The sequence below is a fragment of the Lichenostomus cassidix genome, chromosome 3 (assembly GCF_008360975.1).
Source record: "Lichenostomus cassidix isolate B80296 chromosome 3, HeHo_3.0, whole genome shotgun sequence".
Taxonomy (NCBI): Eukaryota; Metazoa; Chordata; class Aves; order Passeriformes; family Meliphagidae; genus Lichenostomus; species Lichenostomus cassidix.
The window spans coordinates 14,284,787-14,302,381 of NC_139483.1; the positions used below are offsets into that span (position 1 = coordinate 14,284,787).

Sequence of the window (17,595 nt, forward strand, 5' to 3'; positions counted from 1 at the left end):
TTATTACCAGTTAATATAAATAGGAAATTAGGAATTGAAGGAAACTGGGGGGAGCCTCCCTCCAAAATAAAAGCACACCATCAAAATATTACTTTACTGCCACAGAGAACTTGATAAACAAGACAAGTTGCAACATCAGTGTAGAAGACACAGTGCTTGTGTCTTAATTTGGGGAACAAAGGGAGTTTTAGCAGTGATGCTGATCCATCATAGAATGGAAAAATTTGAATGGCAAAGTGTTGTGTAATTTTTGTTCCATATTTAATGAGAATAGGCAGGAATGATAAATGCCCTCATACCCTAGAGGGATAATGAAACATGTTCTACTCTTGACAGGAACTGTGGATGAGGTTAAACAGCTGTAAAAATAGACATTCTAAAATCTTTAAATTTAAAGATTTAAATCTTTAAAAAGAACTGGCCAAGAAATTATCTGGCTTCCTATTAGGGATCAATGGTAACTTGAAACCTCAATGACATGGTCTTTGTCCCTGGGGGAGGTGGCAGAGGAGGAGACTACACAGGATAGCACAGCAAGAGTACTGCCTATTGATCCTGGGTGGAATGGTGAGGTATAAATGCAGGAGTTTGGTCAATCAAGAGTTAAAATTTATAATTGAATCAAGTTAGTGTGTATTTACAGAAAGTTATAATGATTGCATTACACTGTTGGCATTTTTGATCACTTTCTTTGACCAAAAGAAGGCAGCAGTCTCTATAATCACACAGATTCTTGAAAAATGCTTGATTTCAACACATAGAGCCTTAAAATATTAGAGTTCTACAGAAGGGGCAGAGCATACACCAAATGGATGAAAAATAACTTTCAGGGTAACTCTAATGGCAAATTTGAATAACTGCTTATTTCAAAGATGACTGCTTGACTTGCAGAGAACGATTAAGACCCATATTGATTAGACTTTTAGACAATGAGGACTTTACCATAGAGTATTATAGATTTAATATGAATATAATATGACTACAGTCTAATAGATCACCAGGAGGATGGGTTGCTTTAACCTTCCTGGTAGGTGGACTGTCAAACACCACTCACATTAGTCTGACCAAGGGCAGAGTTACACACACAACTTGCTTTTGTTCCTATTTCTAAGTGATAAACCTTTCTCCTGGAAAGCTGGGGAAAGCTTAAAGAGTCACTGTGGACAAACTGCTAAATATGAGCCCTCATGTAGTCGAGTGGCCAAAAGAACTGATGTGATCCTTAGTTACACCTGTGGGAATACTGAGTAGAAGTAGAGAGACTGTGTTAATGCCTCTGCTTAGTCCTGCTTCAGAATAAAGTGCTCTTTTCTGGTGTCCATAGCAACATGTTGGAAAATTTAGAAGCTATTCAATGAAAAGTCATATAAGGTAAAGCAGAAAAATTCGCTTGTAGTGAAAAACAGTGACTGCAGTTTGTTACTTTATTAAGGAGAAGGCTGAAGGAGCAAATAGCTTGTGCTGAACATGTGTGTGCATTGGGTATGGCATACACTGATGTAAAGAGAACCAGTAGCTGGGTGCCAGAGCTGGAGGAATTCAGATGAACAATTAAAGTGTAAATTAAAAGGGCAATAGCCCTCTGGCCAGCTAACAAGCTTTATGCTGGTTTCTCAGTTGCTGGAAATCATAAAGTTGTCAAAATTAAATATGTTTCTAAAAGATACATGCTGAAGTTTATGCTACTAGAATTGAAATTGAACTTAATTCAGGGAATTAGTATAGCCTGTATTATTCATGAGGTCAGACAAGACAATCAAAATAATTTCTTTAGTAATTAAAAAAAAATAAGCTCTCTGTAAATGAGCCTGTGAATTATTTAAGTACAGTCTTTGTGGTACTTTGCTAGAAGGATATATGAAAACTTACTAGCAGAGCAGGTACTGGCTTGCTTATTTAGTGATGCTTAATTGTGGGGAATCTGTGTTACATAAGCCAGGTACCCTGAGAAGAGGCCTCATCTTTCAGAAATCACTGTTGATTTTAGTGGCTGTGGAATTTCATGTTGTCATACTTCATGGAATTCAGGGAATTGAGCTGATCTGCTGAAGTTCTGAGCAGTTTCTCTTTCCTGAGAAAGGTGTGTTTTCTGGGTTATGGTCTGGTAGCTTAAATCATTCAAGGAGCTTTGTAATTCAGCTGGGAAGAGACCTGTTGGTTTCTGATGTTTAGTTCTGTACTGAGATTGTGCATGTGTGTCCTGCTCAGCATTGGGTAGACAGTGTGTCTTTGTACGCTACAAAATTATTGTTTGGCCTCTTTGAAGTACTGAGTTGTGAAAGTTTAAAGGGAAGTAAAACAAGGAGTAATTAGCAGAGAATTTTGTTATATTTCTGTTGTCCTTTGTTGTGAACAGTCAGTATACAGTGGGCCTAACACAGGGAAATAAATGAGTGAGAACTTTCATAAGCATGAATTATTATATAAACCATTGTCCTGGCAGCTGTTTAACCTTGGCAGGGTGATTTTAAAGCAACTCCTACCGTGGTTTTTGCATCTGCAAAATAATGACGTTAGTGTTTTTCTGCCAGTGGCTTGCAATGCTTTGGCTCTGTGCACGCCAAATCTTTTTTAAATATCAGTTCACACTAACTTTTCTTGCGAAAGCACTGCCAGACTATTTATAAATACACTATGCTTTGAAGCTATGGTAACTGTACTGTTTTCTTCCAGTTGGCTCTGCAGTATGTGTTAGTGGCCAGGGAGCTTGTCCTACTATTAAACACTGTAACATCAGCGACTGTGAAAATGTTGGACTTTATATTACAGACCATGCACAGGTAATTTTCCATATTAATTTCTTTACATTGATAACATTGTTTACTGTTCTTGATTCCTGTCTTAACTTACATTTTTTATTTCCCAGGGAATATATGAGGACAATGAAATATCCAATAATGCGTTAGCAGGGATTTGGGTTAAAAACCATGGAAATCCCATTATCAGACGGAATCACATTCACCATGGACGTGACGTTGGCGTTTTCACTTTTGACCATGGCATGGTAACCTATATGTTTTCTTTTGAAGAAAGAAATACAGATGTTGTTTAACTGAAATCTTCAAATTTTGCCTGTCATTGAAGAAATGTTTTTAAAAAACATGCATTTACTCACAAACAGATACTTTAAAATATGCCTACTGTTGTTCTCTTGCCCTTAAGTGGGAGACTTCACTTTCAAGACAATTTTCGCTGAAAGAGGTTTAAGCAAGCTTTTTGCAATTGATTGGCACCCTGCTACATTGTATTATGTTGCAGTGACAAAATACCTCCTGAAATAGGATGTAAATGGTAGGCTTACATTTATGCTTCATTCTTTTCCCTTTGAAACAGAACAAAAAATAAGGTGCTGGATGATTTAGAAATGAAAAAACATGGTCTGTGGAGACTTAGCCTTATTTTAATGTTCAAACTCTGAAACAGAGTATGTCCACCTTCTCTGGGAGTAGGACTTTTGTAGCAGGGAATTAGTTGTGAAATTTTAACACAGAATTTCATATCGGAATTCAGGTCTTCTTTCATAAATACGTTTATTTGTGTGGGGTGAAGGTGATAAATTCCAAGTAAAGTAAAGTAGTGAGTAATGAGATTCAGAGCCCTTGAAATAAACAGAATAGATTTTTGTCACTGAAATAAAAGATGATTTGCTAATTTGTTTTAGGAAAATATTCTGCATGTCTTCCAAAGAGTGCCAAATCATTGTTTTTCCTGCTTGAATGACAAAGTCCTAATTCCCCACACCCAGCTGGCAAAACAAGCAGTTTTCTTTTAGTCACTCTTAAAATGGCAGATCTCTAAGGATACATTCCATAGGGTGTAAAAGCTCTTGACCCCCAGGTGTAAGAAATCAGGAAAGGAAGGCAAGAGGCCTGCTGGGTTGAGAGTAAAGGTCAAGAAGGAAATGCACAGGCAGTGGGAGCAGGGACAGGTGACCTGGGAAGAGGACAGAGATACTGTCCAGTTGTGTAGGGATGGATTAGGAAGGGCAGGGCAGGAATGGAGCTGAACATGGCAAGGCATGCAAGGAATAACAGGGAAAGCTTCTACAGGTGCATCTTTCAGAGAAGGAATGTCAGAAAAAGCAGCACCCCAACCCCCAGAAATGAGCCAACAAGAGATGAGGAGAAGGCTGAGGTACACAACTCTATTTTGCTCAGGCCAGCTCCCTTCCCAGGTAGTAGGAAGATGTAGAAGAAAGTGTCCCAGCCTGGGACTTGGGACACCAGAAATCTCAATATCAAGAAGACAATTGGTGTAGGGCTTGAAAGGGTTTTGCTTTATGTGTTCATATAGACAGAGTGTAGAGGCCTGGGCAGGAGATGGAATTTAGGACCTGGAAAGCTTTTAGCAGCTGTGTCTACCCTGGAATAGTCTGTGCCATGTGCATCCATTTCTCCTAAAAACCCTTCTCCTAGAAAAGGACAGTTTCTCCTAGGAAAGACCTTTCCTGAGGATGAGGCACCAATGAGAATTTGAGAGGGAAAAAACTTAACATAGCACAGGGAAACAGATGTATAACAAAATTTTTCTTGTTCAACTTTTCTTTGTTTAATTAAGGAAGCGAGTGGAGGGAGGGACATGGATGATTTATCTTCATAACTCCTAAAAGATGCATTCCAGCACTCAAGATGGAATGTTTCCACCTGAGTTTCCACCTGAGGAAACTGAAGATACCTAAGTCTATGGAACCTGACAAGGCCTGAGGGAGTTGGCTGATGCAGGTGCCAAGCCACTCTCCATGACATTTGAAAAGTCATGGCAGTCAGATGAAGTCCCTGGTGACTGGAAAAAGGGAAACATTGCACCCATTTTTAATAAAAGGCAGAAAGCAGGAGCCTGGCAGTTACCAACCTGTCAGCCTCCCCTCTGTGCCTGGGAAGATCTTGGAGCAGCTTCTCCTAGCAGCTGTGCTGAGGCTCATAGAGGACAGGGAGGTGACTGGGGACAGCCAGCACAGCTTCAGCAAGGACAAGTCCTGCCTGACCAACCCAGTGACCTTCTGGGATGGAGTGACTACATCAGTGGAGAAAGGAAGGGCTGTGGATGTCATTTATGTAGACTCATGTAATGCCCTGACACATTACCCTACATCATCCTTCTCACTAAATTGTAAAGATCTGGATATGATGGATAGACTGTTTGGTGGCTGAGGAATTGTTTGGATAGTTGCCTTCAGAAGGTGGATGCCAATAGCTCAATCAAGCTGTGTCCCTCAGTGGTCTGTACTGGGACCAGTACCATTCATCAGTGGTACAGACAGTGGGATCAAATGCACCCTCAGCAAGTTCTAACCCAGACCTGTTCAGGTTTTTGATGAGAGTTGGCAGACTGGAAATAGTATTAACAGGACAGAAACTAGTGGACAGAAACTAGTGAGGTCTTTATCCTTTTTGCCCAGGTTGCTGGGGAGGCAGGGATAAAGGATTGAGGCAGTGCTAGTTGTAGTTGTTGGATTTGTGGTTTTCTGGTTTTAGTGGAAGTCAAACATGTCACAGAGTGCTGCTGTTTTTGCTGCTGGCATAAAATCTTGCCAGAGGAAGGTGAAACATGGTAGGATTCTGCTGGTAGGTTCCTCTTCTCCACTCTCATAGTTACATCCTAAGGACTGTATTTGTTCTGTGTAGGGCAAGATGGCACCAGCTGAGAATGCCCTGCTGGCAGCCTTCTGATGGATCACTTTACATCATTTTCTGTTTTCTAGAGATGATGTTGTTTGGCTGGTTTACAAAGAGTGGTGGCAAATGTCTTTGGTTTATATTATCTCATTGTTTGGACTGCATTAAGCTGTATTAACATACTGTACAAGCACTTCTAATCTGCTTCAATGGGCACATATCCCTTCAAGTAGACATACATGCCTTCAAGATATCCATACATCCCTTCAAGCTCTTAAAACAGGCTTGGAAAGATGGAATAAAGTGATTTCAACTATAGAAAAACTGGTAAAGGAAAGTGCTTCAGTAACTCCTGCAGGGGAAGTATCTGTGTGTAGGCTTGAGAGTTAATTGGAAAGTCTGGGTAGGAGCTGCTTCGTGTTTAAATACTGAAGTATAAATATTAAATATATGAGTATTGAAATATTAAAAAAATTTAAAAGCCAGGCTGAATTCACTTGATTAATTTTAAATAAAAGTGTATTTGATCTGTTTTCTTACTGATGAAATGCCTGTTTCAGAGCTGTGATCAGTGTGGTATCACAAGCAAAATGGAATAGAAATAAATGTTTCTCTTTTGCTTAAGAGAAACAGTAGCACATTAAAGTGAATGTGTGAATAATATTTTTCTCAGCTGCAAATATTATTGAAATATTTCATAGTAATAAACTCCTTTGAAAGATTCAGTGCCCCCATGTCTCAAAGTCTGCTTCGGCAGCATCTTCTATTTTTGCATCATGTCTAGTGATCGAGTCAATGAAATGACATCATTGGCACTGTTTGCGTGCTTGTTAAGTGACAAAGTGACATGGTATCTTTCAGATACAAATCCTAAATACCTAAACAAATTAATGGATCTTTTATGCTTGTTTCTCTCACTTCTATTACTTTCTGTAATTTTTTTTTTATATTACTTGTGACCATGAAGTGGGATAAGTACATTCCAGTGCTGAATTCCTACCCTACACGTTCTTTTCCCGTGGGTTTCTGTGCTGGAGTGCTGTCTCCAAAAGGTTCGAGAGTGCTTTGTTTTTCAGTTTCATGTTCTCAGACTGTTCTTTGTGTTTTGATACTTGTAGAAACTTAACCTCTTCTAAACTGGCAATAGCCTGACGTTTGCCTTAGTGCTGTGACAAATGTTTAACAGGCTGGCATTAAAAATGCAGCGTGGCATTGGCAGCCCTGGGTGCCTCACCCTGACCTCTCAGGTGCCTGAGATGGGTTACCAGGCATCTGTCATAAATTGTATTTTGTAGTTGTATGCAAACAACAGAGAAATTTAATGTAAGAATAAGCATAATTTTACAGTTGAAAGCTGAGCTCTAGGCAAAACAGTTTTCATTTTCATTGCTCCCAAATGAGAAGCTTGGGGGGTTTCTTTCTGATGAAATAAAAGTGTAGCAGCATGTGTCTAAGTTGGGTGATCATGCCCAGTTTACAGCTCAGTCTTACAAATACTACAAATCAGATAATTTTAAAGAAATGTGTATATAAAGTCCAAAAATACCAAAAAATTAAGCATATGCCAGTTTCTACAGACTACATAAAAAATTCAATTTCCCTTTTGCTGTGCATAAAAATAAAGGGTTTGTTTTGCATCTTGGATGTGATTTTTGTTATGTTGCATTTGAATTTTCAGAAAATGCACCAGCTCTCAAATAGGGACCCTTCCAGGCTTTGGAAGGCAAACTTTTATAAATATAGGAGTTACTCTTTTTCTATCTTGGTCCCTTGTTGTCCTTTTCTTATTCTGTTTTTCTTTTGTTTCTACCTTATTGGGAATACGAGAGTCAGTAAATATTTAGGAAATGTTAAATCTTACACAGTTATATCTTTTTTTTTTAATACATGTGTTGTTCAAACAGTAACATGAAATGCCTCTGTGTTTCTGTAATGTTGTGGTCTTCAAAACAGAGAAAAAAAAAAGCCCTTTTAGAAATAAAGGCGGGGGGAGTACTCTGAGAAGAAAAGCAACCACAAAATCTCATCAGTTAAAGGTTTTAACCCTAATGCATTTCAGAGCAGTGTTTGTTAGACTAGACAACATGCAGAAAGAAGACAAAAAAAATCCAAGTTCAATAACTGAGTTAGTCTTGATGTAAAAAGTCTTCTGACTTTTTCCAGCTGCACAGGATCCCATCCTTGTGATCACATCTTGCTCTGTACAGTGTGTGCCAGGTGGGAACATCAGTATTGTCATTGCTGTGGTGTTTGTTTCTGATTCCTTTTCCTGCTCAGATGTTACCAGGCTGCAGCAGTGTTCTTGCCCACACATGCTGTCACTGTAGCTGTCATTTTGTGTCCACAGCTAATGCTTTGCCTGGGATTGTAAATAAATTTGAAGTACAGAGGTGCTTTTTAATATTTAGGGATTTCAAGCAGAAAGTTACTTGGTATTTTTATGTAAGATTGTAATACATTTTCCCCATATACCCCTATTCCTTCTTCCTTATTAATCATAGGGACCTCTTTTTCCTTAGCAATCCTGGCACTGTCTGGTGCTGTGTCCTCCAGGTTCTTCTGTTAGCTGTTGAATTATAACCAGAAACCCCCACAAAGCTCAAGTCAAATACCCAGCACACTTGAAAACCATTCTGAGAAGGAGGTGGAGGCAGTATAAGGCTTTCAGTCCCTCTGCAGAGGAGGGGTATTGATCTTCCTGACCTCAATAGCTGCCTGGCTCAGTCTCTCTGAAGGATCTGGGCTCGAGCTGCCCAACAGCTGGACAGAGCTGAAGGGCTGGGCAGCTTCAGTGTGCTGAGAGACAGAAGTGGTGAGAGGAGCAGCATTGTCTGATGGTGCCACTGGTTATAGCTGGAGCTGGCAGAAAGGTTTGGGTTAGCAGTGCTGATGGGCCCTGTGGGTAATAGATCATGGAACTCCATAGCTGGAAACACATTTTGCATGTTAAAAAAATACTTCCAGGAGGTGGAAGAGCAGTCATTTTGAAGGCTCCATTTTCTGCCTTCTGAAGAAATGGCACTTGTACTTTGCTGTAAAGTGATTTTATGGGAGTGTTAGGGTATAATGGACAGAGCACAGTTAATCTACAGCTACCTCTCCTGTTCCTCCCTGAATCTGCATATTATGTGGACACAGTGGGACACAAGCAGAAGTGAAGGAGCCTTCCCTTTCATTTCTGAGCAAGTCAAAAAGCTGCACAGTATATGGTGCTGTTCTCAAGAATTAAAAGTATTTGTACCCAAATTTCCATACTATTAAATACTGGTGCTTGCTGAAGCTTGTGGAGATCCTGCAGACCACATGAGAAAAGTTCTGTTTGTTTGCAGCTTCTGCCTGGCATCCAGAATGACTGTGATGAAGCACACCTGAAATACCCCTTTTCTTTCATCATGGTGCTGTAGTCAAAACATATTTGGCACTCAGAGGGAGAAAAATGTGTGAAGTTATTAAAAAGATGTCAGACAGTGTTTAGTAATACTTTAATTGCAATTGTGTATTCTGTTAAGAGAATCAAGCTTGCCTTTATACCAAATTGTCAATTTAGATAAGTTTCCCTGAGGGCTTCATTTTAAGTGAAAATGAGGAAAAAGAGTGATTCCTTCCAGGATAAGAAGTCAAAAGACTGCCTGTTGGCATGAAGACATATTTCTGAGGAGATCTTTAGATTCTGTCCTCTTTTAGTGTGTAGCTTCCTTGAGAATTTTGAAACCATCTTGACTCACTTAGGATTAGATTTCCTCAAAGTTCTTGAAAAAACCCATATTCTGAATATTTGCAGAAAGTAGGCATCTTCCATTTGACTTTTTTATTTGTTACCCAGAGGCGTCTGAGGAGCCAAGCTGTGCACAGGGGTACTTTCTTGGAGAATCTTTAATGCATGCAGTGCCTTTCTTGGCTGCAATCCTAAGAATAGGGAGAAGAGCATGCTGTCGTGATTTCCTCATTAAACTGGATGTATTTCTGCTTTTTGTAATCAAAATATGTTTGATAGAGTCCCTTAGCAATTCTCAACACAGTGAAACGGTGCTGACTACCTAGGCTGGCAGTATATTGAGTAGTTTCCATGTGATAGGTAATGGAAGCTCCAGGCCTGAGGCATTCCTGGCAGTAGATCATGTGAGCATGGAATCCAGTCACTCTGAGCAGTAGCAGGAATTGTGGGGTTTTTTGGTCTTTTTTTTTTTTAGTTCACAAGTATAACAAGTCTCATGATGAGCAGGTCTAAATTGCTAACTTAAGTGGTTACAGGAAAAATGGTGCCTATGGGGGTGACAAAGGTCAGTGACAGTTGTGCCCCTTTCAGATCAGATGTTTTACCTACATGCATGTTATCAGTTCATTAAACTGGAAATGCTTCACCTTATGAAGACTGATTCTGCTATGACTATAGCAGGAATCATACAGCTTGTTTATACTGTAGAGGGCTTTGCAGAGCACAGAGACACATCTAGGAGAAAACAAATTAAGACTGTTTCACTTTACCTTTCACCCATGTGTTCTTGGATATGAGAGACAGTGCAGCTGTGGTTGTTTGCTAGAGCAGAGTGCTGCTCTTAATGTCCTCTGCTCTGTTTTTCATCTTGCCCTCCACTGCTGCCTGCTGGAAATAGTCTGGGTTAAAGCTTTCAGGAGCTTGTATCTCAGCCATCCATGAATTACAGCACATCACTTGGTGATTGCCTGCCATCTCCAATAAGAGATGCTTCCTATCTTTCAGTTTAGTTTCTCTTCTTCTAGTTGGGCAAAATGGGCGTGAAATACCATTCAAGTTCACCTGAAGACTAGGTTGAATTTGAATATTAAAATGCTCTAGGACCATTCAGGAGAATGCTGTGAAAGAGCTGACACAGTTACTTGGCAAGGCCCTGGAATGAAATAGGATCAGAGAAATCATTGGGCAAGAAACAACTATTGTGCCAGATGAATTTTCAGATGGACCAGTTCGTGGTGCTGCTGCATGAATCCTGGTTGGCATGGAAGGAGTGTGCCTGGGGTGGCTTTGTGCAGTAGCCTTTTTTTTTTTGCTCCCCATAGCAATGTTGTTTATAATGCACTTGTTTAGTACAGTTCTGGTGTAGGCCTATTGCTACTGTTACAGCGTCTAAGTGGAAGTGTGCACCATTTTAAAAAAGGGAAAAAGGAAAAAATAATACCCTGTGGCTATGCAGACCGATCCAACCCTGGAAAAATTACTGAATTCCCACATTCATATTTATTTTGATCAGTAGTTTCAAAAAAATTTAGCTCACTTCTTCCTAAAGAAATCATATTTTTGCCAAATATATATAGTTCCTGGTCTGAAAAGAAGTAGGTAGGCTTTTCCATAGCACTGTCCTTTTTGTGTTGTGCCTTTGAAAGGAGTCTGATCCTTAGGAGCTGCTGAGGAAACCTGATACTGAGTCCTGTTCAATGTGCTATATCTAGAGTTGTCATATTTTCTTGGTATTCCATGAGTAGTCATAAATAGCAATGCAAACACAGTGTCTTTGAAAGAGTATTTTATTTTTGGAAAAATGAAATTATATAGTGTCAGTAGTTGTTTTAATTAGCTATATAAGTACTTACATGTTGTCAATTTTGGGACTGTTTCCTTTTAAATGAGGATTACATTTAAAGGGGAGGGAGAGGAAGGAATAACCTTCATTTTAAAAAAGGACTTTTAAAGGAAACTGTATGTTTTATGTCTTAAGGGTTATTTTGAAAGCTGCAACATCCACAGAAACAGGATAGCAGGCTTTGAAGTGAAAGCATATGCCAACCCAACAGTGGTGCGGTGTGAAATCCATCACGGCCAGACTGGAGGAATCTATGTGCATGAAAAAGGAAGAGGACAATTCATAGAGAACAAAATCTATGCAAACAATTTTGCAGGTGTTTGGATTACCTCAAACAGTGACCCGACAATAAGGTATTGTTTTCCTCATTGATAATTTGCTGCTTAGAAAAAGAGAATTGACGGGGATGGGAGAAGTGCACTTTAATTTAATTTAATTATGAGGAGCTGTAAATATTGCTGTATATGTAGAGATGAAATTTTTGTCTGCATTCAGTTGAACTGCATTTTTAATTTGTGTGTACATTTAGAAATAGGTCTTTCTCAAAGCAACAGAACATAGGTTCTTTATTTAAAATCTGAATGGTGTACATTCCTGGCCACTATGTACCTGACTAGTATTGTACAGTTTACTGGAATCACTTCATAATGGGGATTTTTTTGTTTCTTAGGGGCAATGCAATTTTTAATGGGAATCAAGGTGGTGTTTATATCTTTGGTGATGGAAGAGGCCTTATTGAAGGAAATGACATTTATGGTAAGCTGATTTGCTTGCTACATATTGATTTCTGAGAAAAATGAATGTGTAAGTTGTATTAAATAACACTTTCGTTGACAGGTAATGCATTAGCAGGAATACAGATTCGAACAAACAGCTGTCCCATTGTTCGACACAACAAGATTCACGATGGTCAACATGGAGGAATTTATGTAGTAAGTACAGCCTACAGACAGACACAAACTTGTGTTTTGTTTTGTTTTAGAAATGTTGGGGAAAAGTACCTTGTGTGAAATGTTTGTGCTTACAATGTGGGAGTTTCTTATGTTATAAACCAGGTTCATGGTAAGAGAATGAAGCTGGTGCTGCTATTTAAAAGATGAAGGCTTTTATGAATGCCACTAAATTATTCCTATTGCAGAGTAAAATATTTAAAATGGGATAGATTACAGAATTTCATCATTGCTTGGTTGAAAGCTTTTTGAAAAGGCTTAGTTTTCATAGTAGTATGTCATTTAAAAAAAAGTCCGTTCAGCTCTTTTGGAGTGTAATGTGTTTACTGCTAACCTCAGAGAAGATTTTTTTTTTACTGCCTTCAGGATGATAGAAATTGCAGTTGTTGTATTGAAAAAGTGGGGAATAAAGCACAATTCCCAGTGTGTGCAAGGGCTCTGCTAACTGAACTGAAAGAGCTGTCAGGTCCCCTTAAGCAGCACCAGATTTTGAGAAGTATGTATCTGTCTTGCTGCCAAGTTACCTAAGGTCCAGCTAATGCTGCAAGTGTGAAGCTTCATCTCTTCATTGAGTAAATCTAACCAGGACAGATTTTTCCCCTGACTGAGAAAAATGTTTGACCTCTGAGCCCAGACATGTGGTGGGGATAGTGACCTTGAGACATGCCAGCTTTTTGTCCCTCTGGGGGACAGGGCTGGGTGTAGGTTTAAGAGCCACGAGCCAGGGCTTTCATGTGAGCACACAGCTCTGGGGAGGCACCTCTTCTACCAACAGCCAGCAGATATTTACAAATACCACTGCAGAGCCTTGAAAAAGAATGATTTACATGCAGGCTGTTCTTTGTCTCATGGCAAACATTCAAAATCATGATGTGCTGTTATTAAAAAAAAAAAAAGTGAAAAAACTTACATGGAAAGGAATTACTTTGCTACAGTAAAGAAGCCACGGGTGGGAGGGATGGGTACAACAGGAAAAACAGTTGATTAGCAGATTTTCTTAACTCTTAAACCATCTTGTATTTAGCATGAAAAAGGACAAGGTGTGATTGAGGAAAACGAAGTTTACAGCAATACATTGGCTGGAGTCTGGGTGACAACAGGGAGCACTCCAGTCTTGAGGAGAAACAGAATACACAGTGGGAAGCAAGTGAGTTTTGTTCTGTGGTTACATGGGGGCCACAGAAAAGAAAGTCCTGTGGTTTTATGCCTCATTACTTTGGAACTAATATTATAATTCTTGATGTGTTAGGTTGGAGTTTATTTTTATGACAATGGACATGGCGTGTTAGAAGACAATGACATCTATAATCACATGTACTCAGGGGTTCAGATAAGGTAACATTTATTCTGATTCTATGCCAAAACAGACATAGCTTGTTATGTGCTCTATTGTGTCTTTTTAGCTGCTCTTGTCATTTTGTTTATAAAAATAACTTTTTTTGAAAGCCAATATGTCTGAATACCCTCTGCTTTAACCTACAAGAAAGTTACCACAAATATAGCCTGGGTATTGACTGGAATGTGTGGCCCTTGAAGTGTGTAAAGCTAAAATATGTTTGCATGTTTGGAAAGAACCATGTTTTACTCAGATTTTTAAGCTGTGAGATCCATGGGCACTTCTTCAGAGGTGTTTGAGATGTTTGGCCTTGGGATGTAGTAAACTGTTTTAAATGCCTTCTCTGCTTACATTTCACTCTAGAACTGGAAGCAACCCCAAAATTAGACGCAACAAGATCTGGGGTGGTCAGAATGGTGGTATTCTTGTCTATAATTCTGGTAGGTTTTTCACGTTTATCCAGAATTGTTTGTGTTCTGTGGTGTTACATTCTCTTCTCATGTATTCTACTTTCTGATTTTATTTTTTTTCCACCCTTCCTTCAATTTTAGGGCTTGGATTCATAGAAGACAATGAAATTTTTGATAATGCAATGGCTGGTGTATGGATTAAAACAGACAGTAATCCTACACTAAGAAGAAATAAAATCCATGATGGAAGAGATGGAGGCATCTGTATATTTAATGGGGGAAGAGGTAGTGTTTCCCTTACTGGTTTATACTGAATATTCTGGATAAGAGTTAAATTTCAGTTTCAGCAGTATTCTTTTTAAAGTGCTCTTTAGATACACAGCTCTTGTCTTCTGAAGTGATGAAATAGTTATAGCAAAGATACCCTGATGCTTTTTAGCCTTAATTACATTAGTTATACTGAAATCTGTGGGAGGCAGAGAGGTAATTAATCTCATCCAAGATAACTGCTAGATTGCTGCTTAGGACAGTCCTTTTATCCCATTTGCTTTTATAAGCTTTGACATTTGACTAAAACACAGTGTTGAATTCAAGTCATGTAGCCAAAATCATGCACCTGAGCAGTTCAGGTTCTGCCACTGTGTCCAAGATTCAGGGAGAAGGAAAAAAAAAAAAGACAGATCTTTAAGGAATCTTTTATATACTTGTAAATTTAGAAGTGGTCCCTGTCTGAAATCCCTTGACTGTTGTGTGTCCTGATACCAGCTTCTGATACTCTAGACACTCACTGCTTTAAGTGAGCTTTAATTTTAAGTTAGCATTTTAAAGTAATCCTGTCTTGCTAAAACAAAAAAATGCAAGTGCAGCTTGGCTTTGGCAGTCTGCTCATTTTAGAAGACAAGAACAGAGAGGTGTTAGAAAAATTAAAGAAGAATTTGGAAAGCCGAAAGACTTAGTTTTCTGCAGTGGTGCCTAAAGTCCCAAATTCCATGCTGTGTACTGAAAAAACACACTTCCAAAATTATACTCTGAGAATTACTTCAAACTTGTATCACTGATGTCAGTGCTATTGGTGCATATTCTCCAAATGAAAGGAGTTACTAGTGGGATTATGACACATAAGGTCTTCTGAAAATATTTCACAGAAAGGTTACAGGTCAGCAAATGCTTCCAAGCTCAAATGTCACATTTGTTGGTCTGTCATAGGTCTTCTGGAAGAGAATGATATCTTCAGGAATGCTCAAGCTGGTGTTCTTATCAGCACCAATAGCCACCCTGTGCTAAGGAAAAACCGAATATTCGATGGGTTTGCTGCAGGTTTGTGCTGTTTAAATCAAATTTGGAAGCTTGGAGTGAGCTCTTCACAAAGCTAGCTCTGAGTTTCTTTACCCCATGGTTTTTAGACATTTTAACAGAGACTGGGATATCCTTCAGTGTATTCCAAAAGTCATTTGAGATTTCAGAATTGTAGTTGGTATATTTACAGCAGTCTTGGAATTACAGCATGTTGGGAAATGACACATACTCTGTCTTCTCATTTTTTTGTGAAATACTGTCATTATTTTATTTTAGAAGCAATTGGTAAAGTTGTCTAGGACATACTCGTAGTTGATGTGCTGGATGCTGGTATGAATATCTTAAAACTTGGGAAGTGGGAGCAAGTATACATTTTAAAGAGATTTGAATTGCATCTCAAGTTCAACTTTCTCACTCCACAAAGTTGAAAAATTACAAAAATGAGCGTTTCTTGCTCCAAAAGAGATGAAGAATGTTTAACGGTGATTTTTTTGCAATTTTACTGTTTAATCATCGCAGTTTCATACGTCTTGCATTCCATTCCATTTCAACTAAAATTGCATTCTTGAGTTTTCTCCCATCTTTCTTTCAGAAGAAGCAAGTTTTCTGAGAAGAGCCTCTAAAGGTGTTGTTTCAGTGTGGTGGGGGGGAAGGATAGGTTGCTGTCAAGAGCAGTCCTGGACAAATGACTTGGAAGACACGGGTTACTGATAAAAGCTAAGAATTAAAGAAATGAATTTTAGGTGCCCATCATTTAAAAAAGATATTTTTAAAAGGGTAAGGTATGTGCACAAGAATTTTCAAATGTACATGAAGATGACAGCTTTAAGCACCCAAAAATCGTATCCCCTTTGAAAATAAACATGATCATATAACCATTTTATTATCAGATGAACTGGTAATGTGTTGTTCCTCCTAGAAACCATGCATGCCAGCTGTAGCTCTTTGAAAGGATTCAACAGCAGCACTTGAACCTCAGTTTTATAACAAATTACAGTGAAGTTTGTAGCTATGTCGTTTTCCTTTCTTCCCCTTGAGTTTATGATGGTTTTAAAAAAAACCAAAAGCCAACCAACCAAACTGTAGATTACAAGAGAGATACAAATACACAACCACCAGGGATTTAACTTTGCCACTTTCTTTTCTCTCCTTTGTACCCACTAAAGGTATTGAAATAACAAATCATGCGACTGCAACATTAGAAGGCAATCAGATTTTCAACAACCGCTTTGGAGGTTTATTTCTAGCGTCTGGTGTTAATGTCACAATGAAAGGTGAGCCCAAGTCCTCCTGCCTTGTGTTTGTTCACTGGTTTGGTGCTGGGTCTTGGGTTTATTGTACCCTTTGTGGCTCACACTGGTACCACCTTAGGCTGAGTTGTGACTAAGATTCAGCTGAAGGTAATGAGCCACATCAAACTGTGTAAAGATTTTTAGACAAACAGACACACTCAAAGGTAACTTAAGGTTTCTGCTGTCATATTAAAACTCTGTGATTAGCTCTTTTGTCTCAAAATGGCTTCTGAACTGGTTCCTGATCTTTGGCCCATCTCAGACTCCAATTCAGAGTTAGTACAATGGAAAGTCTTTTTCTCACATATCCAAAAACAACACAAAAACAAGTGTCCAGTAAAGACACATGCCTCACTTGGCTTTTAGGATCTAAAAGCATGAACATTCACAATCCAAAACACTTTTTTTTCAGAAAATGTGAACAGTTCACATACGTAAAATTCTCTTGTGTAGAGGGGAAGTGTGCATGAGATAAGATCCTCTTGGATGAGATGGGAATGATGGTTTGAATGTCAGACAGATCCAGGGGGTTATTTTAGAAGAAAAAGGTTTAGTTTGCAGCATTTTTACATACTTGGCTGTAGCTGCTAAGCCTTTTCCTGTGGATCCTTTACACCTTTTAAAACGCAAGCTCTGGCTCCGTGCTTCCCAGCTCCTGGGCTTCTGACAGTGTCAGTGCTGTGGTGCTGCTGGGAGTGGGGAAAAGTAGTTTGAGGTGCACTTTGGGACTAGACAGAGGATCCAGTAGCAGAGTAACAGAGGGGATTTTCAAATTCACTGCGCCTTGGACATATCTTTTAAGTACTGGACCTGGACAGACCTGATTTCCACTTCCATTGTGTTGGAAAGTACCTTATTGCTAAGCTTTCCTGGGGGAAGAGCCATCCTTTTTCTAAGGGATGTGTAAAAGTCCTTACAGTAAATGAGAGGCCTTCAAACATTGGGTTTCATACTCCTCAGCAGAAAACCTAAGCCTGCTAGGAAGGCTAGTGTGTCTCTGAGCATTTATTAACAGCCCAGTTCACAAAGAGCATTTAAATGGAGACTATGTGCAATAGTGTTTCTTGCTTCAGGAGTGCATGGCACTCTGGGCATGTGCCTTGTGAGCTGGCATTGAGGATTTTATGTGCCTGAAAGC

General features: G+C 39.1%; 1 protein-coding gene across 3 annotated transcripts in view; it reads left to right on the forward strand.

Annotated features, from left to right (window-relative positions):
- The window catches only part of FBXO11 (F-box protein 11), a 71,799-nt gene that overhangs the window by 52,043 nt on the left and 2,161 nt on the right, over positions 1-17,595 (forward strand). For all 3 annotated transcript variants that reach the window (XM_085054600.1, XM_085054601.1, XM_085054598.1), the window contains 11 exons: positions 2,674-2,780; positions 2,867-3,004; positions 11,309-11,526; positions 11,844-11,929; positions 12,011-12,105; positions 13,148-13,270; positions 13,373-13,458; positions 13,823-13,899; positions 14,011-14,154; positions 15,076-15,186; positions 16,332-16,439. In XM_085054600.1, the coding sequence (XP_084910726.1) occupies positions 2,674-2,780; positions 2,867-3,004; positions 11,309-11,526; positions 11,844-11,929; positions 12,011-12,105; positions 13,148-13,270; positions 13,373-13,458; positions 13,823-13,899; positions 14,011-14,154; positions 15,076-15,186; positions 16,332-16,439 (1,293 nt within the window). The remainder of the gene's footprint in view (positions 1-2,673; positions 2,781-2,866; positions 3,005-11,308; positions 11,527-11,843; positions 11,930-12,010; positions 12,106-13,147; positions 13,271-13,372; positions 13,459-13,822; positions 13,900-14,010; positions 14,155-15,075; positions 15,187-16,331; positions 16,440-17,595) is intronic.